At 42.3% G+C, this 22,060-nt stretch overlaps 2 protein-coding genes across 14 annotated transcripts in view; one reads left to right on the top strand and one right to left on the bottom strand.

Annotated features, from left to right (window-relative positions):
• Window positions 1–2,843, bottom strand: part of PATJ (PATJ, crumbs cell polarity complex component) — a 142,289-nt gene extending 139,446 nt beyond the window's left edge. For 9 of the 13 annotated variants that reach the window (XM_025153269.3, XM_040705170.2, XM_004936852.5 and 6 more), the window contains exon 1: window positions 707–783. The gene's annotated coding sequence lies outside the window, so the exon portion shown is untranslated. Of the gene's footprint in view, window positions 1–706; window positions 2,428–2,652 lie in introns of those variants that run through there. The other 4 variants (XM_046944710.1, XM_046944709.1, XM_025153268.3 and 1 more) reach the window with 3 other exon arrangements.
• Window positions 2,844–3,221: 378 nt separating this feature from the next.
• On the top strand, window positions 3,222–22,016 carry TM2D1 (TM2 domain containing 1). The gene is made up of 7 exons (XM_001235552.7): window positions 3,222–3,386; window positions 4,007–4,080; window positions 5,722–5,830; window positions 9,904–9,995; window positions 13,367–13,440; window positions 14,636–14,754; window positions 20,788–22,016. Exons 1-6 carry the CDS (start codon window positions 3,244–3,246, stop codon window positions 14,744–14,746), a joined length of 603 nt encoding a protein of 200 aa, XP_001235553.2. The 5' UTR covers window positions 3,222–3,243; the 3' UTR covers window positions 14,747–14,754; window positions 20,788–22,016.
• Window positions 22,017–22,060: the final 44 nt, after the last annotated feature.

The following is a 22,060-nucleotide window of genomic DNA, read 5'->3' as shown; positions in this document are numbered from 1 at the left end:
AGGAGAACTGTTAAACCTGGAGCCATACTCCATTTCTAAGCCTCAAAAATTTGACAGGAATGCGAAGAACAGCTTTGCCATTAATCAATCCCCACATAAGCAGAAATTTAAAAATTGTCTTTTAAACCTCTGAATTGAAAGGCACTGATGAAAGGCATCACAAATGTACCGAGGTTGGAAAAGACCTCTAAGGTCCCCACTCCCAGCCCACCCCCCCATGCCCACATCCCTCAGTGCCACATCCCCGCGCCTATGGAACACCCCCAGGCACGGTGACCCGCCGCTCCCCGGGCAGCCCATCCCGGTGCTTGGCCACTCTTTCTGGGAGAAGAAATGTCTCCTAACATCCAACCGGAACCTGCTCCGGTGCAACTTTAGGCTATCATTTCCCCAAGCGATGGAAGCTGTCCGCACCCCGCTGAGTGACGGAGCCGGAACCCCCAAAGGGGCATCGTGGCGGCAGCACGATCTCCGTCTGCCGTCCCCAGCCCCACACCAAACCCGCACCGGGCGCCGAGGGCAGCGGGTGGTCCCATCAGGCTCACACCGGCGGGAGCCGCCCCGAGCCGGGCCCACCCCTCCGCCCGCAGCACCGCGAGCCGGGGGAGGGCAGCGGGAGGAGGGGGCCGCCCGCCGCCCCTCGGGACGCTGCTGAGGGAAGGGCCGCACCGCGGCGGTGGGCGCGGGGCCGGCGGCCGCTCGGTACCTGCGGCCGGGAAGAGGAGAAGGAGGAAGAGGAGGAGGAGGCGGTCGGAGTGGAGCGATGGCCGCCGGCTCTCACCTGGGCGGAAGCGGGAAGCCAACGCGCCTCACCTGCGGCGCAGGAAGCCGGGGCGGCGCGGCGGGAGAGCCGCCTCCCGGGGGACGGCCGGGCCGCGGGCGGGGGCGGCACGCGGCCGGGCTGCAGCCATGGGACGGGCGGGAGCGGCCCCGCTGCCCTCAGCCGCTTTAATAGTGCCGCGGCCGGGAGGTCAGCCGAGAGCACAACGTGGAAGCTGTAGAGAAGCGATATGTGTACTTGGGCGCAGTAAAGCAACGTCTGAACATAGACTCAGGCGGTCCGAGCCCCTAAATCCTGCACGGATAACACGAGCTGCGCTCGTGCTCTGCAGCACGGACCCTATCGCTGATTGAGATGGGAAAAGCCTGGGGCAGCGTGGGGCCAGGATGGAGTTAAGCAGCTGTAATGCTTTTCCTACGGAGCGCCTCCGGATCGTGGATGCCTGGTCTCATATATATACTCACACACTGAAAATCTAAAATGAAACCTCACGTAAACCCTTTTTATTCTGCTGCCCAGTCTCCGTAGCTCACGTGTAGCTCTCACACAGCCCTGCCAGTTGCACTGGGTAAGCACTTCCAAACCTGCTGTAGTGAATTTCAACACCTAACTAGCAACATACTTCTTAATGCTCCCTCCGCCCCCCATTTCTTTTCCATTCAATAGATAGCAGTTGCAGTAAAGCATACAACACACTAAGAACACACCATTCCACCCTCCCTTTAAAACAAATGCAGCTTCTCGCTGCCTGACTTCCCAGCCCTCACTCTCAACTTTAATTAACGCAGCGCTCGTGAGAAGTGACAACGTTCCTGACAGTGATGAGCAGGGAGCCGTGTATTTATCCATCCTCGAGTTACAATGCAGACACAGAAGCACAGCACTTTTCCCATCGGAGCACCCCAGTCTCGGTCTGGAGGGCTGAGTTCATTGCAGAGCGCGCTCTGTCCGTGGCCTTTCTTTCCCAATTGCTGAAGGGAATATCAATTTTCATTTGCATAGTTTATCTGCTGAACTCTGCACTGCAAATTTAGCACGCACAAATCTCCCAGAAGCTGTTAGCACTATTTCACATCAGTGAGATCTTTCGTCAGACATCCATATATTTTTAAGTCCACACTTTTACCAATTCCTTGAATGCCTGGAACTGTAACAGATCATAGGAGGGGATTTATGGGTAAGTCAGCATTCATTCAGGAAAATAACCATCCATGAAAACAAAAGACTTTCAGAAGGGCTTCAGAAAACTCTCAGAAGGGAGTGGCAATGCACTGCAATGCAATGGGCTGCTCAGGGACTGCTGGGGTCACTGTCCCTGGAGATGTTCCTGATCCATGGGGAGGTGGCACTGAGGGACATGGGCAGTGAGTGCACATGGTAGGGGTGGGCTGGAGATCTTAGAGGTCTTTTCCAACCTTAATAAGTCTTCTCTATTCTTCTAATGATTGTTTTCAGTCTCTGGGTCCCTATATGTTGTTCAGGAAATGCTTCTGGTGCAGAAGGAAACCCACTGACAGCAGCGCTGCCTGAATTAGGCACATCTGCCACTCAGTGTCCTTTCACCCCATGCAAACAGCCCGGGGTCCCCTGCAGCTCACAGCTGAAAACTGGAATTCTCGAAAATGCTAGAAAAATAGGGACTGACCCTAAAAAAAGTGAGAAAAGGGAAAGGTTAGAAATCACCACAAAATACCTCACAAAAAGCACACACTGAGGACAAAGCTTGCCTGCTCCAGGTACTAAAAAAAAATATAAGCACACTTTTAGAAGCATAGAACCAGTTTTATGTGAAGATAAAAGAACAATTTCAAACTACTTCCTGCAGGGGACTGCCTTGGCAGCACACAGCAGGCACAGGACACCTGCTATACCTCATAAGCGCTGAAAATCGCTCCTTAAATTCTTCCAGAAGAGCTCAGAGCACTGAGGACAACGCACGGGATACTCACGAGCCCCAGCGCTGCAGGAGACGGGGAGGCCCGGTTGTTTGTAGTCACTACTTCGGTATTTAGGAGAGGAGGGCGGCGCTCACCTCCCTGCTCCAGCCTTTCCTCCAGACACCGCCCCCGCGCCGCTCTCGCCCTCAGTCTCCTCCTCAGGCAGCGCTCCGTGGGTCCACCATATTGAGTGAGGGCAGGAGGGCGCCGCCAGGCGCTTGATGCGGGCGCCGCCATGTTTACACAGGGAACGAACCCGCTGAGGGGACAGTGCCAGCGCCATCTTTAGTATGGGCAAGCTCTGTCCTCGGCGCTGAGCTGAAGCGCCTCAGGAGCCATATTCGCTCAGGTCAACCCCTCAAAATAAATAAACAGCATGAATAAAGAAATATCAAAGCAGCACCTTCAGCAATCCGAGACCCAACCTCAGCTCCCCCCGTCCCGTCCCCCCCGAAGGCAGTGCTTCACCCCGCTGTGGGCCCGCTCCTCCCCGCGGGTCAGCTGACGACCGCCGCTCCTTCCATCATGGCCGCCCGGCTGCCGGCCGGCCCGGGGCGGCGGGGAGGCGAGTTGGAGGCCCTGTTCCTGCTTCTCCTGTGGTTCGCAGCCGTGGACGGAGCGGCGAGCCCGGAGCCGCCGCCCAAGTGCGAGGAGCTGCGGCTGGGGCAATATCCTGAGCGCGGGCGGGGCGCGTTGCTATGGCGATGGGCCGGGGCTGCCCGGTGTGAGGGGCGGACAGGAGCGGGGTCAGAGCAACCCCCCGGGCTGGAGCCCCTGAGGAAGGGGTGGGAGGGAGCCGTGTGCCGTGCCACGCTTTTATCTGGGGCTGTTGTGGTGTGTGGCCGCGAGCGGGGTTGGAGTGTTTGTTTTTCAAGGAAAAAATCCTATTGGATGAGGGACCCCTGACCCCCCTATCTCCTTATTTTTATTGTCAGGACACAGCCCAATGCCTCAGTGTGAAGCTACTCTGTACTGAAATAAGGCAGGAAATGAGGTTGGGGGGGCTGCCCCAACGCAGAGGCTGTGACAGATAAATGTTGTGGTCCCCTCAGGTCGTGCTGACTGCAGTGCTAATTAACGCACAGCTTATGCAATATAGCAGTGTATTAAATTGGATTAGCAGATTTGCAGCATGCTGATGTGCTGTTCCTACTGGGGGGATGGGGAGGAAGGGAAGCTGACATCAAGGTAGGTCTTAAATCCTCAGAGGTGAAAGAGGGAGGAATAAATGAGTGTTAAACCTCTTGGAGTGTTTGATATGAAAAATGTTTTCCTCAACTGCCTGAACATATATGTGTGATGAGCCTAAAATAGATAATAGCACGCAGGAACCAATGAATTGCACAAATCACACCGCATATGGTAAGGATTTCCAACGTGTATTGATGATAATTGCATTGTTCAAGGAAGTACTCAATTCATGCATTTGTGTACCTGCTAGCTGAGCTTCTAAAACGTGGGATCAGTAATGTCATTAGTATGAAAGCCTACACCTTTGCGTATGGTGGATACTTTACTGGAAGAAATACATTGTTTCTGATCCCCGCGTTTCTACGTGAGGTTTCTTCTACATTGCTTCAAAGTATATTATATCCTCCAGGCTCCCTTCTCCACTCCTGTGATGAGAACAAACCATCCCTGTCATACTCTGTTTTGCACACACTTATTAGAAGAACTGACAGAACAGCCTCAAAATCTTCAGAATTTCTTTTAAGGAAAGATGGTGCCCTCCATCATCAAGATTTTTTGGTGCCATGAGGCTCTGTTTTGAAAGCAGTTACATTTATTTTGATGTTCTTTGGCGTACAACAGAAACATGCTGAAATTGGTCCCTTGGTTTATTTCATATGTGTTCCTGATGATAAACAGCCAGTCAGTGAGCTGAGTGTTCTGCAGTTTGATCAGATTGGTAGTTGTGTCTAACCAATTACCATATTACTGCATTTAATACACCATATGTTTTCTTCAGAGTGGGGAAAGTTGCAAAATTAATTAACATGTTCTTTTCTATATCTGTATAGAATTTTTACAGATACAGAAGGCTTGGTTGTCCCCATAGTATCTCAGTCACTTCCTCTTACAGTATTATCTGTGTAATAAAAAGTTAGTCATATAGCTCATCCTTAAAGCACTACTACAGTCTATAAACATTTCTGGGTTTCACCATCCAAACCAACAGGGGTTTAATTCAAAGCGTCCAAACTGAACTTAATTTTTTGGGATGCAATATGAGTAGATATTAAAAAATAATTTTAAAAAGTCTAAATCCTTGTCTTCTTGCCTTTATTGGAAGATCCGGAAAGGAATGTTGAACCTGCCTAGCAGTTCTGTTGCAATTAATCAGCAGGACTTGCAAGTATTGAAAGGTGATAGAAAGTGGGTTAAGCACTGGATTTTTCTTTTCTTTTAAAACAACTCACTAAAACACTGAAGAGTGTCAAATATTTTGGTAATTAAAATAACATTGCAGACTTTTAGCAGATGTCAATTTCTGCTGTGCCTTCCACTTTGGCTCTTTTATAAGTCAAGCCTCAGCTTAGAATAATGGAACGGTTTGGGTTGGAAGAGACCTCAGGAAGTCATACAGGCCCACCTCCAGCTCAAAGCAGGATTGGCAGTGAATTCAGAGAAGGCTGCTCAGGGCTTTGTCCACTCATCTTGAAAACCTCTAAGGATGGTGATTACACCGTCTCTCTGGGCAGCTTGTTCCAATATTTGACTGTTCACATGATTCTTTTTCTCTATTAGATCTCCCATTGTCTCCTAATGAAGCAAAAATGGAAATGGCAACAGAATTGGCAGCAATTAGGTTTCTGTATTTTGCTTTGTGCTGTGCAAAAGGACAAGTTAGTCATAGGTCTTGCTTTAAAAAAGTTTTTTGCATAACATGCCTGTGAGTGCTCTGTATCAAAGCTGTTGTACAGTGTAACTTTCTGTCTTGCCAGAAAAATTCCACAATACCCAGTCAGTTACTGCTTAATCTCAAATATTTTTTGTCCTCAGTTCAGTGCCTGCCAGCACCAAATATTACTTGCAGAGATTACCTTGGCATAGAAAAAGTCTTTACTGGACAGGAGGTTGGATTTTACAAGCCTATTGCATGTCGTAACGTGTAAGTACGCCATCATCCTTAGTAATATTGTCTGTTTTACACTGAAATTTTTCTAAAACGGTATGATGCCTTGACAGAGGGAAGAATATAGAATACTGTACACGTGTTGCCCAGTACTTCATCTCCAAACAAACATTATAAGTAATAAAAGGATACAACACGTGTGTTTATAAGTGAATCTGTCTTTGTGTTGGACACTTTTTGCTTGTTTATTTATGCTTGTGTCTTTGCTCTACCTTAGTACTTACTCTGGCAAAGAATTACTACAAATTCCAAGGCTACATTTCACATATGCTTAAAATCAGCACAGCTGCTGAAAGGAGCTATCTAGGGACTCTTCTCCATCCCTTTCCCTGAGGTACTTCACTGTGTACTCAATCAGGGAAGTGATTTATGTTTGAACTAGCGTGGATCAGTTCCCCAGTCTGAGTCACAGTACAGTCACTTCAAGTGCTTGTGCCAGCAAGCAACTGGGATGAGGGTAACTCAAGGTAAGAAAGAGTGGATGAAGGAGGGCTGGAATGTGCTACACTGCTCAGCAGCCAGTTCATGCTGATTTGAAGTGTGCCTGTAGCTGCAGCCTAAATACTGGAGAGCTTTAGTCTTTCTTCAGTTCCCTGAAAATTTCCTTTAGAGGAATTGCTCTCTAACTTTGAATAACCTTTGTGTTTTATCAAGTCTTGCATGTCATTTAAGAGCCTGCTTCTGAAACTTGAAAATGGTAGACCTAGATTTTTTTCTGAAACACACTGTGAGCAACAGAAAGCTCTGAAAACCAATAAATGTTCCAACTGGCCAGTGTTAATGATCATCGAACACCTGTGGGCACCATTTGTTTCTCTTATCTTATTCTTTTGTCCAGCTCTGGAATTTGTGGAAGTTACAACTCCAGTTGCAATGTTTGCTGTGTATTCACAGGGTTTGGGTTAGAGTTAACCCTGGTCTCGCTCTAGTGGGCAGATAACTCTGATGTGATACTGCTCAATAATTTGTCTAACACAGAAGAACAGCTCTGTTCTTAGTTTCATAAATATTTTCTCTCTATATAGTCTTCTCAACAGTCAGAGCTCAGCAAATTGTAGAAAACATATTATTAAATCTAATCAAATTTAAATGCAGGCAAAATAGACTTCAGTCACGTTTTTGTCCAGAAGCAATTGTGTTTCAGTCCCATCTGCGATGGGGACTGAGAATAAGATGAACTACACTCGTTTAATAAAATTGATTTTTTTTTTTTTAAGGCAATCTATGTAGGCAGGAAAAATGTTGCTCTTCTGATGTCTGTCACTTTGCAGTGACTATTATTTGTAATAAAATAATCAGTGGTCAAACTACGAAAACAACTTGCTTTTCCAATCCTATGATTGTATGAGAGAGGTGTAAGAGAACCCTTTGGGGGCTTGCTGGAATCAGCTGTAAATGTTGGAAGAGTTAAATAGGCATGCCCTTGGTAAAGCTTCCAAACCAGGTAAAAATGGCAGCAAGATTAATATGACCATCCTTCTTATGTATGTTTATTTAAAAAGTCTAATCATTTTTCAGCCTTTTATAAAGTATTTTTACCTAAGTCTTAGAAACATTATTTTAAGCAGGATTATCCAGCTTGATATTACAACAACACACTTACACTTTCTGCTGCTTTTTGGAGATTTTCCAATATCTTATCTGAGATGTGATGAAAACTAGCTGTCTTCTGGCACAAATAACCGCACATCATTTAACCAGAAAATTGGTTTGAGAAGGCATCTTCCTACAGCAGGATTGTCCCAGTGTGGGGGCAGCAGGTTAATTTTTGCCCCTGGCTTTTGGAAGGGGCAGATGAGCATGCTGTCCTTAGCCAAAACCCTAATTTAGCAGCAGTTCTGGGATCCTGTTCTTTTAGAGCAAGACCATGAGCCTATTTCAAGAGGTTGTATTCAAATTCAGTTGTTCCTAGAATTTGTTCATGGGAAAGCTTATAGTTACTAATCATGATGCTACAGCAAAGAACTGGGAGCTGTGATTGATTTGATTTAGTTTTAATTTCATGTTTTGGATGTAGATTTTTGCCAAATTCTAGAATTCCCCAAACTGACACTCAAACAAAGTGCAATATATGATAAAGCCTGATTACTCAAAATATATATTGTTCAAGTATTATCATTCCGAGCAAGAAGCTAATGGTAGGCTGTGCAAGTCCTGAAGTTCAGTGTGGGCAGGCCTTCCAGCAGTGCTAAGAGGTGCTGAAAGAGCACAGAAAACACTGTCACATACAGCAGCATCATGTGTAGTATCAACTGGTATGAAGAGCAGGAAGAGAAGCTTTTACATAGAAACTGGGAGAAACACACAGAGAAAGACTGAATAGGCCAAAAAGTAAGAAAAACTGGAAAAGCAACTGAAAAGGAATTGCATTTTTACCCAATTATAGAAATTGCTTTAGATTAGTGGGAAGTTGTATTTTCTTACTTGGCGGATTAGTCTTCAGCACATATTTTTATCTGAAAAAATGAATAAGAAAGAATATACAGGAGTGGATATACCCTCATTCACATGCTTCCACTTCCTGGTGGATTTCTTCTGCCCTTCAGTTTTGTTGCTGAGGTGCAGATTGTTCTCCCCTTAAAGGCATCTCAATGCAGTGTTGATGCTAACTTTGCTTCATTACTGTTTCTGATCAGAAGCATCTAGAACTATGTTCCCACTTTTTATACAAGAGTTCTATGTGTTGGTGTCCTGGGATGACTTCTTGCTACATCTCGGTTGATAAACATTTTCCAAATTTACCTCAATTTTTAAATAAAACGATTAGTGTTCTTTACAGTGGAAACAAGACAGTACTAAAGATGGTCACTTGCATTACATTAGGTTCCAGAAATGCCCAGCATGTCCTATGTTGCTAATAAGCACTAAATAACAAATACTGAGGTAAGAGTCATCATTTAATCACTTAATGTTGCCATTAAGTTTTAAAGTCAGTAAATCTAGATAATAAGCAAAAATGTAGATCTTTATTTGGCATTGAAAGTGCTTAATAAAGGTGCTTGGACCATTCTCAGCTACTGCCTTTTGTGAAACTCTTATGTTTTATTCAACTGTCAACCAAGAGTTTAATTTGGGCTTATTAAGTAATTGCTGGCACATATTAATGCACATATCAGAACACTAAATTGTTGAATTTTTTAAAGTCCTAATTACATTTGGGTTTCTGCTCTTTTCAGTGGGTAGTTTTTCGCCAATGCAGCAAAGGATGGTTGTAGTACCGAGAGCTGTACATTTCTAGCTTGCCTATTAGCATAAAGTTCACATCAGCAGTGACTGAAAATTGCAAATGGTTGGGTGGCCACATCACTCCAGCTGTTGGCAAGAACGGTGCCAATTAGTACAGATCTCAGGAAGCCTGTTCTGTCTGTGTGTCTGGTGTGACTGGCCATGGGATGCATAACTTCAAGGTGTCTGTCTGCCACTGATATCCTCGTACAATTCACAGTTCTTTTCATTTGTGAGAGTGCGTGCCATTTACTGCTCTTAGTGTGTAGTACGTGGAGAGCTACACGTCTTATCCTTTTTGTTGAAGCCTTCCTGCGGCTTCTTCAGCCAGCGGCCATGGTTCATTTCTCCTTCAGATCTCATTGCAATTACTGTCTCTGCTGACATCTCACCTGTCTACCCTGTTCCTCTCTATTTGGCTGGATGTGAGGCTAATGCCCACAGACAGTGTGCGTACACCTCTTAGCTTTCCGGTGTTGTCTCAATAGGGCTGACCTATTAGAAAATGCTCTGTAAAACTGGGAATGTATCGGCAACTGAATTATGTCTTTCTTGAAAAGAAATGATGATTTAGTTCCAGAATAAGAATCATAAGGATCAGTATTCTGCAAGAGTATTCTGGACTTGGGAAAGCCGAGGTTGCTTTGTGGAAGATGTCTGTGAAGTTTGAAAGCTTAACATCAATTCTGTCTCTGTTAATTTAAGACAAATAACAAATCTGACTTGAATTTTTTTAACTGAAGCAGCAAATGAGTCACTACTTTAATTTTCAAAAATAGGAGTGAATATATTTTGCAGTCTACATTGCTTGTTTCTTTTGGCAGTAATGGATACTCTTACAAAGTGGCAGTGGCTCTGTCCTTATTTCTTGGATGGTTGGGAGCAGATAGATTTTATCTAGGCTATCCTGCCTTAGGTAAGTTTATTTCTTATTTTTACTTGGAGGTAAAGCTTATTGTAATGACTGAGTTGTTTGTGTGAATATATATTTTGAATAAAAAGTGCTGAGTGTCATAGTTTTGGTATTTTCATCTAGAATCTTTACTTCATTTTCAAATAAGATAAAATCCTGGGTCATTATACCTCTGCTTCCTATCCTGTTGGAGTCAGTGATGACAAATGGATATATAGCTATCCAGCAGATAAAACCTTCACAAGCAAACATGATTATTGCCATTTGTTCTGCTTTACATTGGTATTTAACTCTGCATTCTCTGTGAGCCAGTGGAACAGGAGTAGTTTTGACTGATGTGCCAACTACTTAAATGGTACTTTGTTTTAACAGGTAAATAGGGGACAAACTTTATGGTAAACCCGGTGTTTGGGGATGTAGAATTTATTCTGGCAAGTGCTGTCGCCAAGGCAGCTCATGGTACTAATAATAGTTCTGCAGAAGCTGGGACCTTTAATAGGAACTACCTCTTCTTACTGCTTTTAGGACCTGATTCCCAGGGTGATGGTGCCAGTGGCTTTTAAATAATGTGAAGACCTTAGGATGTTAGAACTACTTTTGTTGTCTTGGATTTTCTCTGTTTCTGAGCCAGACAAATGGAGTAAATTTAAGTCTAGATAGCATGGAGCAATGAATTGAAAAAGCTAAACGTTACTGTCCTTTCAGCTGGGAGTTTGGAGTTTCTGCCCATCAAATAGAAATCCTTGTCTTTTGCTTTTTTTTAAATTCTTTCTGGTTAATCTCGCATCTGTGTCTTTTTTCTTTGAGATTCCATAATTAGCTCTGATTTTGTCCATCTGTTTCAAAAGAAGACATTTTGGGAGTTGCTCAGGTGCACATTTCTGTTATATCATTGGATTTGGAATAATAATTTGCAGTATTTATTTTGCAATATATTGTAGTGCAGTAGATGGAAATATTCTGTTCCTATATAGGAATTCTGTACGGCTCATGCTTCCTTACCCCACAGAAATATACTGCAGCCAGTACCCAAAGTTAAAAGACTCAAAATTAAACTCCTCTAAAGACAAAAATTTGTCTTTTAGAAGCCAAAGAAGAAAAAAATCGAGAGTAGGAAACTAAAATAAAATCAATAAATTGGATTCCTTCACGGTGGTAAATTATTTTTTTGGGTCATCCGTACCTTGGCAAAAATGATAAAGAAAGGGATTAGCATTTAAATATTTTGTGCAAACATAATGAAGAGTGTAAATGCTGTTTTTTTGGTTGCTTTTCCCCCCCTCCTCTTATCTTAAAGAGAACACAAATACAAACAAGCTACTGAATATGAAGAAACTAGGAAGGCAGCTTTTCCTCTCCCACACACTGTGAACTAAGCATGAATTATTACCACCTAAGACTGCTGTTTTTACCCCCGTGCTTTGGAGCAGGTTATTTTCTCAGTGCGAGCTGCTTCTGGGCAGGAAAAAAATCAACTTTACCCTCACTCCAGAAACATGTGCCACATTCAGAAATAGTACTACATCCAGTAACGTAACGCCGAGTGGCTCACCAGGGTGCGGACGGTTCCTTGAGTGAACTGGAGCCACTGCTGGAACCAGCATGGTAAGGGAACTGCTGGGCTCCTAAAAGGTGAACTGATGGCGAGCTTTGGGACTGCAGCTGGGGAGAGATGGCATAATGAGGGTCACAAAGAAATATTTTAAATGGTGACCGCACTTGAGGTAGCAACAGAATAAATGTGGTCACCAAAAATTTGACACAATTTAATCATGTTAACCACTGTTTCCTAAGGCTAGCTTTTTTAGGTGGCTCTTTCCCTTCTGTTTTGTTATGTAATGTTTGCACTCACCCAGGCCAACCGTGTCTGACCACAGCAAATCTCACCCGTCAGCTTCTGGGAACGAGTTGTTCTAGACATTGATGCACTGAGTTTTTGCACGTTTAAGTGGCACAACTTCAGCTGTAATATGCATGTGGGCTTTTCTTTTAATCAGCTGAAAGACTGTCCTGCTATTCATCCTCTTGGTCATTAGATGTATTTTCTCTGTTCTCTCTGACTACACCGTCATTCCAGGGAATGATGATAAACTGTCTCACTAGAGTTTATAAATCAGCACGTTTCATCTTGTCAGCAATGGGAGCTGTCTCCAGATGGAGAGATGCTCTTCCCACAGTGTGCAAGCCGCTACTCCCCCACTCTCCTCCATGTGTAGCCACAGAAACAGGGCATGGGGGAGAGTAGGTGGTGTGCCGGGCAGATTGCTGCTTCTAAGGGAGAGGGGAGCTCAGAGGAGGAGGCAGAGGTCAGGAGACCTTCAGGCGTCGGACTGAGAGCTGGCTGGGGAAAACTGGGGCACTTTCTCACTGTCAGGCATTAGCAGCACAGCACAACTTGTTGCTGGGCAAGAAGTGCCACAAGGTACTACCCTGGGTGCTGTTATCAGCATGCTTGTTCCATGTCTCAGAAGCATACTGGTCCCTGGAAGTACAGTAAGGATATGCTTTTAGAGTTTTCCCTGAGCAGTATGGCCTATAACTAATGTAAGTGCAGCAGATATGCATTCCTCTTCATACTGTCTGTTCCTAGGTAAAGAGACAAATGTCTTCTTATTCTCAAAATAACCTAGATGTTTGCTTAGTTCAGCAACTATCAACTTGTAATATATATAGTACACTTCATATTATGTTGATTGTACAAGAAACTACTGATATTAAAAAAAGTAAAAAAAATTAAGTCAATTTTGTTCTGAACACACTTTCCAAAAGTGGTCTGCCTTTCAATGAAACATTTATTTGCTAGTTGCTGTTCCCATATATTTTCTATGAATCTTTCATTTGTTTGTATGAAAAACCCACCCTTCTTGGAATACTGATTAAAAAGAAGTGTTTCTGTATATGTACATGTATATATTCAAAACAAATTCATATTTCAGCAAAACTACAAAAGTGATACTGAAATGATTCTCTGAAGTGGCATGTTCTGTAAGTCAAGTCATTACATGCTCCAACTCACGATAGGAAGTCTCCCTCTATTCATAAGTAAATTTTGTAGCCCAAGTTGGGATTTTCTTCTGTTTGCAAATACATGAGATTTTCCAGTATCTTGACTATCAACTTTTGACTTGTGTAAGAATATATATCAGTTTAAAAGAACGTTACTTTAAAATCTCTCAAGTGCATTCAGGATGCATATACAGATGGTATTTCCCCTGATAATTAAAGATATCTGACTTCAGTTCTGTTTCTAAATATATACATATATATATACCTATATATAGTAGAGAGTTGGGATGTGATCGCAACCAGCAACATACAGACTTCATAGATGCTGGCTTAAAGCTACTGTTAAATTTTATTTTCTTTTTTTTTAGGTTTGTTAAAGTTCTGCACTGTAGGATTTTGTGGAATTGGTAGCTTAATTGATTTCATACTTATTTCAATGCAGGTAAGTTAGCGCTTTCAAAGCAAAATACGATTCTGTATTTGCTAAATTTTTGCTTACTAATTCCTTGTTAGCATTTTAACCTTAAGAACTGTTATGGATTGAAAAATCAAGGCATTTCTTGTAGCTCTGTTTACAGCTTGATATTGCAGAACACAGGTGCAAAGGATACTTACTGTTTGTATTAAAATGAGATAGATGAACTGTCTTCAAATACTTATAAGGAATAGCTTGGAATCTACAGCACCATAAATTCAGTGTATCAGAACCTCTGAGCTCTTTCTGTGACACCTGAGAGGTGTCCTGGTGTTCCCAGAGTCCTGAAGTTCTGCATTTACATGTGCTTTGGTACTGGTGGAGCCCATCACCTGGGATGTTAAAGCAGCATGCACTTGAGAAGACATTGCCCATTTTTTCCCTGCCTCTTCAAACCTAAGTCCCACATCACCAGAGAGCTGTTACTGTAGGATTCCGGATGGTTAAATCCCCAGCTGGGGTGACATCTTGTGACATCATTTAATTGCCAAATTGTCTTATTTTACAATGCATCTGTTGAGCACAAATTATGTATTGCCTATAGCGAACTCAAAATACATTGAGGATGTAGAAATTATTTATATGAGTGAATAGAAAAATGTTCAACTTTTAAAGTACATGTATCCTCAAGTTCCTTGCTTTACTATCAGTGGGTTTTGCCTCATGGCTTACAGACACACTGAGAGTATCTTTCATCTCTCCTTATTCATCTCCCTGGTGACTCTCTATCAGTTTAGCATTTCCAGAACAAAAACGCCATGATCTTCTCTCTATCTCTCTGTTTCTTACCTGTGCAGTGTTTCAAATGCTCTTGTCATCAGCCTAATTCTCTCCTACCTTCCTGCCTTTGTTCAAGAAAAGTGGTTTGGGACCCACTCATTTGTAAGCCTGATTTTGTGACTCAAATCCTCATCAGCTTAACCTAGCACCAGTGCCCAGCTATGTAATTTGGTTGATTAGAAGCCCCAGGGAAACGTTCCTCCTGAGACAGCACTCGCTAAAATAGTTAAACTACAGCATAACTTCAAAATAAATCTAGTTTCTGTTTGGGTAATTAAGCATGACTAATTTTATGATGGGAAAATTAGCAATAATTGAGACATTAGCACAAAGTGTATATTTCACTTTATATTGAAAAGTCTTGGTTCTTTTTCTCTTGTAGATTGTTGGACCTTCTGATGGCTCTAGTTACATTATAGATTATTACGGAGCGAGGCTCACACGGCTCACTATTACCAACACAACGTTCAGGAAAATGCAGACCTACCCTTAACCCTGGCAGTAAGTGTCACATATGCAGAAGTGCGCTTTAGTTTTACAGACGGATCCAGTCATTCACTGGAATTGCTGATGACTTATTAATTACACTTCATCAGAACTGATTAGACACACGTTGAACAAAGATGATGAAATATGAAAATTCATCAAGTGAATGAGTTTACCACAAAGGAGCCAGGTTTCTTTGACTGCTCTGTTTCTGTGAGCATGGTGCTTGTGGTGAGGTTGTACCATCATGAAATATGCAGACTTTCACAATTTGCACCAATGTTATTCTGCATCTCAGTATAATTTAGGGGATTATAGGGAGGGAAGGCTGTTGTTCTGAAGAACTGCACTGGTCTTTAGTCCACTGAAACCAATGAGAGTTTTAGCATGGATGAGCCAGAAACGCACTTGGGTCTGTCTTCAGAAGTGTCTGTATCATAGTTTGCAAATGAACCAAAACCACAGAAATGGCCTTTCTTTCTATCCTGTTAGGTAAAGTCCAGGTGGCCCTCAAACTTATACTGGCATAGCATGTGAAATCCTTTTAACTGAAACAATTCCTTCTGTAAAGTTTGAAGACAGATTTGGGACAAGCTGTACAATTTGATCAATGCTGATCAGCAGTAGGAACATGTCTACTTAAAAAATTGTACCATGGGTGACAAAATAGACAGGTGACCATTGGAGTGCTCTGAGATTAGAATACCATATAGCTTTTCTGGTTATTCTGACCTTTTTTTTTTTTTACTTTTTTTTTTTTCTCCCCCTCCCTTGCAACTACCCATAGTAAAATACATACTTCCTTTTTTACTGAAAAGAAATATATGCATCTGTTTTACAGATACAGAATGTCCAAAAAGTGAATTGTTTGAATAAAGCCCTTAGAAGGTTCTTCTTTTTAATCAGTTGTGTTTCTGTGAAATAAATCCTGTGTCCTTCAAAGCATTTTGACCAAATTCTTTAGGATAGCCAAGATTTACATGGATGTTTCTTCAAAGAAAACTATATACACAGAGACAGAAAACGTGTCAACAGAATCTTGATGCTATTTGACCAATTTTAAACATTCCCTTCACCTTCTTATGAAAACCAGCAGTAACAGAATGACACATCCATGTTATATAAACTTAAGTGTGGATTTTCTTCAATAATTTGGGCTATTCTTTTGCTTTTCAGATGAAACTTTCAAAATGTTAGTAGTGTTGGCAACCAGTATTTTACAAAAATTAGACGCCTGAATTGATTAAATGCACAATTGTTGGTCTGTTTTAAACTTACATTAAGACTTGGTGCACAGGAAGCTTTGTAAAATAAAAATCCTGTTTTGCTTTCCAAATCAGTGAAAGCTGACATATGATGTAATGAGAATCAACCACACACAACACTTTGTACTTAACATTAATTATTTCCTTCACATGAAAAGACATAAATTTGGAATACTTGCTAACACACTCTACTTGTGGGTTCAAAGAGAGAAGAATACTCCATTAGTTTTGTTCGCTTGCCTGATATTTGTTGCATCTCCCTTTTGTCTTTCACTGAGTTCTCTTTATGCATGTCAGTTTTGGTTTCTGAAAAGAGCACTTTCAAAACCAGACAGGAAGTGGATGGAAAATAAATGCTTGAATCAAATAAAATCCCATGGCTCGTATCATCCTGTGACTTGTCTGCTTTTTGTTTTCCAACCCTGCAGCTGATAATATAGCTCTGAAAATAGCACAATACTATGTGCAATTCAATTTGGAAAAAAAAAAGATCTTGGGGAACTCATAAGATTACATTTTGAAATGGATCTCCATATGTACAAGTAGTAGCAGAGGGCTTGACTTAGTGACTGCAGCAGTCCATCTTGTGCTTCATTATCTTAAAAAGAATGCCGGGTCCATTTTGTGTGAATCAGATGAAAATATGATTAGTTAAGAGGTCTGTCAGATAGATTGTTACTCCCAGGAATAAAGTGGTCAGCAGAGAGAAAGATCGGTTATTCTAAGTTAATTTACAGTGTTTCTGTAGAAACAGAAGATTTATCCAGAACCAATCCAAAGGATAAAAAAAAGCCACTATTGGATTCTTTCATCCCAATCCTCTACTTGTGATGTCTCACAATACCTCCCAAAACACCTCTCAGGACTGCACTGTTTTGTCATAGCAGCAAGAAAGAAGGGTGACCAGATAGAACGGCATTTTGAGCGTTAGCACAAGCTTTTTTTTCTTCTCTTTAGATAGCATTTGACATCATTCTCTTCCTGAACTAACAACTTTCCACTTCTTCCATAACCCTCTCCATTTTCTGTGGAGTCTTGTAGAAACTAATGTCACAGATGACATAACCTTTGCAGCTTGTATAGGACATGACTGAAATTACGTTATATAACTGAACACAGTTGCTTAGTTGCACAGCTGAAGTTTAGAGAGGGTTAACTGAGTAAGTAGATAGTACTGCAGGGCCAGTAGAGAGTTAGTGAGGTCTTTGTTTTCATCTTGTAATTGTCAGATACGGCACGTTTACCATAAGGACTGTGAAAAGTGTGATGCAAGATGTAAAGCTGTCCCACTGTGTTAATAATAAATTGGCTACGGTAATATTTACCAAAACGTCTGTCCTATGATGATTTTCTGTGTTGCTGTCTGCTTTAGCATTCACCTGTCAATCAACTTGTCCATCTTAGCATTTCTGTGCTTCTGATGGCTCCTACTGCACTGGAATAATTTTCTCTCTTGGTCGTAGCTTTTTCTCAAAAATAGTTGAAAAGCAATAAAAGCAATTAAACAATATACTGTGTCATCCTCCTGCCTTGCTTCCAGAAAAACGATATGTTTGCCTTGCAGATGCTTAGGAGATCTTTCAAGAATCCAAAAAGACAGAAGTATTATTCTGTATCTTAGGCATAAAATAATAATAATAATAATAATGAGGAGTTTAAAAAAAGAATTTGAAGTGCCTCACATTGAAAAACCTATGCAAAGCTAGTCAGTGATGATGCTGCAGAACCAAGCCAGGAATTAAATAATTAAATCAAGATCTTCCCAAAGTACCAGAGCAGTTCAGTCATTGCAAAAAGCACATTCCCCCCCCCCCAGGCTACATTTTAGAGTTTTCTGCAATATGCTTAACCATGATGTGGAATGGCAGTAACCAATAGGAACATTTGGCTTTCGACGCACTGCCTTCACTCACACGGTACAAGTGGCTGCACTTAGGTGTGCCCACACAATTTGTCAACTGCTGTGGCTTGTGATCGTTCTATGAGATCAACCTGCATATCTTTCACTTGCGTAGAGAGCACACTTTCAAAAGGCTATTTTACAACAAGTTCTCTGACTAGTTATCCCTCCAGCCATTTAAATCAAGACCATGCTACAACAACTTCTTGTGACAGCATGTTGTTATCTCAACTGTTTCCCTCTCTACCACCACCCACCGCTTACTACATGAAGATATCACTTGTGCCTTCAGGACGTGATAGCACCTTAAATGTTAGGGTTTATTATGTTTCCAAAGATGGATTACCAGTGTGTCTGCCAGTAAAACTTCTCAGCTCCACAGGAAAGTCTTTGTGTTTGAAATGCTCCGTTAGAATTTTTTTGGAGAACATCTGTTGTCACCCCATCAAGAATTGTTTCCTTTGTTCCTCAGGAGTATATTCAGTTATATTTGCTTACACAGCGATGTCTATTCAGTCTGCTCGCATCTCTTCTCAGTGTTGGGGTTTTTTTTAATTATTTATTTTTAGATTCATTAGGTGTTTAGTCCATTTCTGTATTGAGAGCCATCCCTGCTGCTTGCTCTGCAGTTTTCAAACCAGTTTCCTCTAGAAACTATGCTGAATGCAGTAACATTGGGTTGGGTGCTTGAGTGCCCCATTGGGGAAACACCAAGGGCATGGTTTCACAAACAGCCATACACTTGCATTGCTTTACAGGACTGTCACCAATTGTGTGATTGCCTGTTACTTCTCTGATACATGGGACAGTCTTTCAAACTGAGGGTAGTATCATCTCTAATTGCTTTGTCATTTTCATCATTATAGAAGGTCACTATATAGCTTCTTTAAAAGAATGCATTTTAATTCATTTAAATAATGTTTTTTAACCAGCTACTACTTTCTGGGTACATACTTTTTCAACTTCAGAGTCAACCAAGAGGTGAAATATGAGAGATTGTTTAGTCTGCATCCTCTGCACTTACTGCCTGAATCTGGGGAGAAAAAAGCCTTACTCAGGTATTTTTCTGGGCTGAACTTTGATGAAGACGCCTCCAGCTTTCGTCCTCTCAATTCATCTGTGTTACTCAGAGAACCTTTCTAATCTCTGTAAGGCACACGAGAAAATTTCCTAAGCACCGAGGGTGTAAACGGCTGATAATATTTGATACAGGACTACAACACCCTATGTGTAGCGACTTTCTTTTCTCACCTCAAAGCTGCTTTCCTTTGTCCACACGTCAGCTGTTCATTGATCTGTTGGCTGGTTTGGGACATCCTTCCACAAGTTCTCAGGAAGCTCCACGAGGAGTTGGACTCTTCAGAGCTGAATCAAAAACATAGAAATAGCACAGCATCAGGTTAGGGAATCTTTTACATGTATGAAGCAAAGACACACTGGAGAGGAATCAATGTCTGTACAAGGGTGTTGTAGGCTTAGTTTTGGCAGAAAGTATGTCTGAAATTTAAAATCGTGTTGTCTCTTTGCCTTCTGCTTCCTGAAGGTGGAGCCAAACCCCCTATCAGATCTCCAAATCTGCTGAAGGTTTTCTTTACCGTGCAGCAAAGACAGCACTCCTGTATTTTTCCTTGCACAACAGAGAAAACTGGAAAGAGGATGTGAGGATTGCAGCTGGCCAAGAAGCATTTTGCTCTCTCTAGACCTAAGGCTGTAGCAAAGGAAAAGAGAGGAAATACAAAAATGAAAGGGCATTCTCAGTGCTGTTTGCAGCATGGTGATGAAGATCAAGTTCCAGAAACTTCCAAGAAAACGAGCTGTTTTAAAAATACAACTTTCCTCAAGTATGTGAGCCTCGCTTTTCCCAGGATTTCTGATTCCTTGTGGTTCATTATATCTCGACCATACCCATGCTCTGATAACTCTCCATTATACATTTGAACGGCTGCTTTCAAGACTGCAGTGCTCTCCGAGAAGCGCACTTCTTGGGCTCTGCAGATGCATATGACACAGCAGAATTCTAGGCCGTATAAAAATTATCAAGATCAGTTTCCATTACTGTAATTACTATATAAATCCTATCTTTAAGAGGCTTAGAACAGGCCTATTTAACCTTGATTTGAGCTGAGACCCAGACCAAGTTTGATAAGTTGAACGCTGAATTCATTCCTTTTTTTTTTCTCCTGTCCTTTCTCTGCAGCATCATAACTTAGTTGAGAGTGGCAGGGGAAGGGAGAAAGGTTTCAATGCATCCTCCTGCGCTCTGTCTCAGACAGGGTGCTTGTAGCTGTGCAGTATAGCTGTCCCCAGCCAATAGCATGGCTGAATGAAACGTTACCCCCGAAAAGTACCTTGGAACCTGTGGCTGCTTTTCTTACACAGCTGTACTGCAGAGCAGGAGTGCAACTTGTCTTGGAGGCAGATGATCCACAGAGTGCAGTCAGAAGCTCTTGGGTAAAGTGTGTGATCCTACCCCCTCTTTAGAGGTCTCTTGCAATAATTCCCACCTTTTATGCCATTTGTACCAGCTCAGCTAATACTGAGGTTCTGCCTGCCATGGTGCTTCCCTTTTGGGTGGCCAAAATGCCCCCAGGGTGGTGGGAGAGTTGCTCTGCCTCCAGCTGCCATTCAGGCCACATTATTCAGAGCTAGGAAGTCAGCAGATACCATCTGCAGGGGCTGTGGTTACCCTGCCCTATCACTTAGGCATGCCAGGCCATTAGGTGAGGCCAGAGAGCAGCTTTGATACGGGTGGCCATAACTCACTCTGCATAAAGCCTAGCACAAGGTTCCTCATTGTGAACCTGTTCTGTGGTGGGTGTTTTGCCCTCAGTCAGGAGAGTAGTAGGAATTAAATTATTAATGTATTCTGTTTCCTTTACGCAGAATTTTCTTCAAAGTTCCTTGGATTTACTGTGGGGAAAAACATAGCAGGAACATGTAAGAGGAGATCACTGACTGCAAAGAACGGAGCGTTCACCTTGAGCCCGAAGAGACTGCCCGACATATGGATTGTGTTGGCAGAGGCAGGAGCCTGGGGAATGCAGAGGTGGGGGGTAATTTTTAGGGCTTTCGTTCCATGGTCCCATTGATTATAACCCTATTAAGAGGATGATGCATGCGACTTTTAAGTTATTTTGTTAACTAAGTGTAAGCAATGGATGTGTCATGCTAACAAACATAATTGCTGGTGTGTCTAATACAGTATGAAAGTACAGTATAGTGAATTTAAAAGGTTGTGGTAATCTAAGAATGTTAAAAGGGAAATGTGTGCCTGGGGGGCGTGGGGGCTGGGGAGAAAAACGGCTTACTTGACATTCACTGTCTTCCTCCCAGCTCCTTCACTAAAGTAGGAACAGAATCGGAACAAAAAAATGTTTGTTTTACAGCTGTACCAAGTTACGGCGTGGACTCGTGCTCCCCCCTCCTCTCCCACTTGCATCAAGTACATCCTGTACTTTTGGCAACATGTTGACTGGATATTTAAAAGCTGTGAACTGTTCTGAAAGTTTCACATACTGGGTTATGGGCCATGTGTGTTTGATCAAAATTCAATTACTGCACTGTACCATGCTTGGAAACCTATCATCCCAAGTTATGAAGTATGACGAAATAGGCTAATCTAATTGGTTCAGTATGGGAGCAGTATCAACCAAGCTTGTTATGATAAATAGCTTCCTGTGTTAAAGGTTCTCTAGAGCTTAAGTATCTTGGCTCACCTCCCTCTACAAAATAAGAATAGTGTTCCCTGGGAACAGTTACATCACTGTCCCTCTTCTACATTCACAATTAAAGGTTTGTGGATTTTTTTTTTCCATCTTGCTGTTCCTTGAATAGATAAACTGCGGCCATCTACCCCGTTCCCCACTTCCATCTCCTTCTCCTTCCCTCAGGTTAGGTCACTCTGTGCTTGCTGTGAGTCTACGTGTCCGGTTGCAGAGGTAGCGAGCTTGGCTAGAATGCCACATCCCTCCTTGGGCCTGGGGTTCCTTTGCTGGGGTGTCAGTACATGTGACATGCACATTAATATGAAGGCCTGGAATTTTGATGTCAAATTAAAGGTGGAAACACTTCAATCTTTCTAAGCATCTAATAAAAGAACTTTGTTTAGTGAAGTTCATGCCTATGGATGTGCTGTTCTCTTCTTGAAACCGGAATT

This window comes from Gallus gallus, chromosome 8, assembly GCF_016699485.2.
Source record: "Gallus gallus isolate bGalGal1 chromosome 8, bGalGal1.mat.broiler.GRCg7b, whole genome shotgun sequence".
In the NCBI taxonomy this organism is placed as follows: domain Eukaryota; kingdom Metazoa; phylum Chordata; class Aves; order Galliformes; family Phasianidae; genus Gallus; species Gallus gallus.
The sequence above is the reverse complement of the archived record's forward strand: the minus strand, read 5'-3'. Positions and strand labels throughout refer to the sequence as shown.

Bases quoted from the DNA above. Each gene is read 5' to 3' on its own strand.
- TM2D1 (XM_001235552.7), top strand. From the start codon at position 3,244: ATGGCCGCCCGGCTGCCGGCCGGCCCGGGGCGGCGGGGAGGCGAGTTG. The intron at 3,387-4,006 runs ATATCCTGAGCG...AACTGCCTGAAC, and splicing joins GAGGAGCTGCGGCTGGGGCA to ATATATGTGTGATGAGCCTA. The intron at 9,996-13,366 runs GTAAGTTTATTT...CTTTTTTTTTAG, and splicing joins TCTAGGCTATCCTGCCTTAG to GTTTGTTAAAGTTCTGCACT.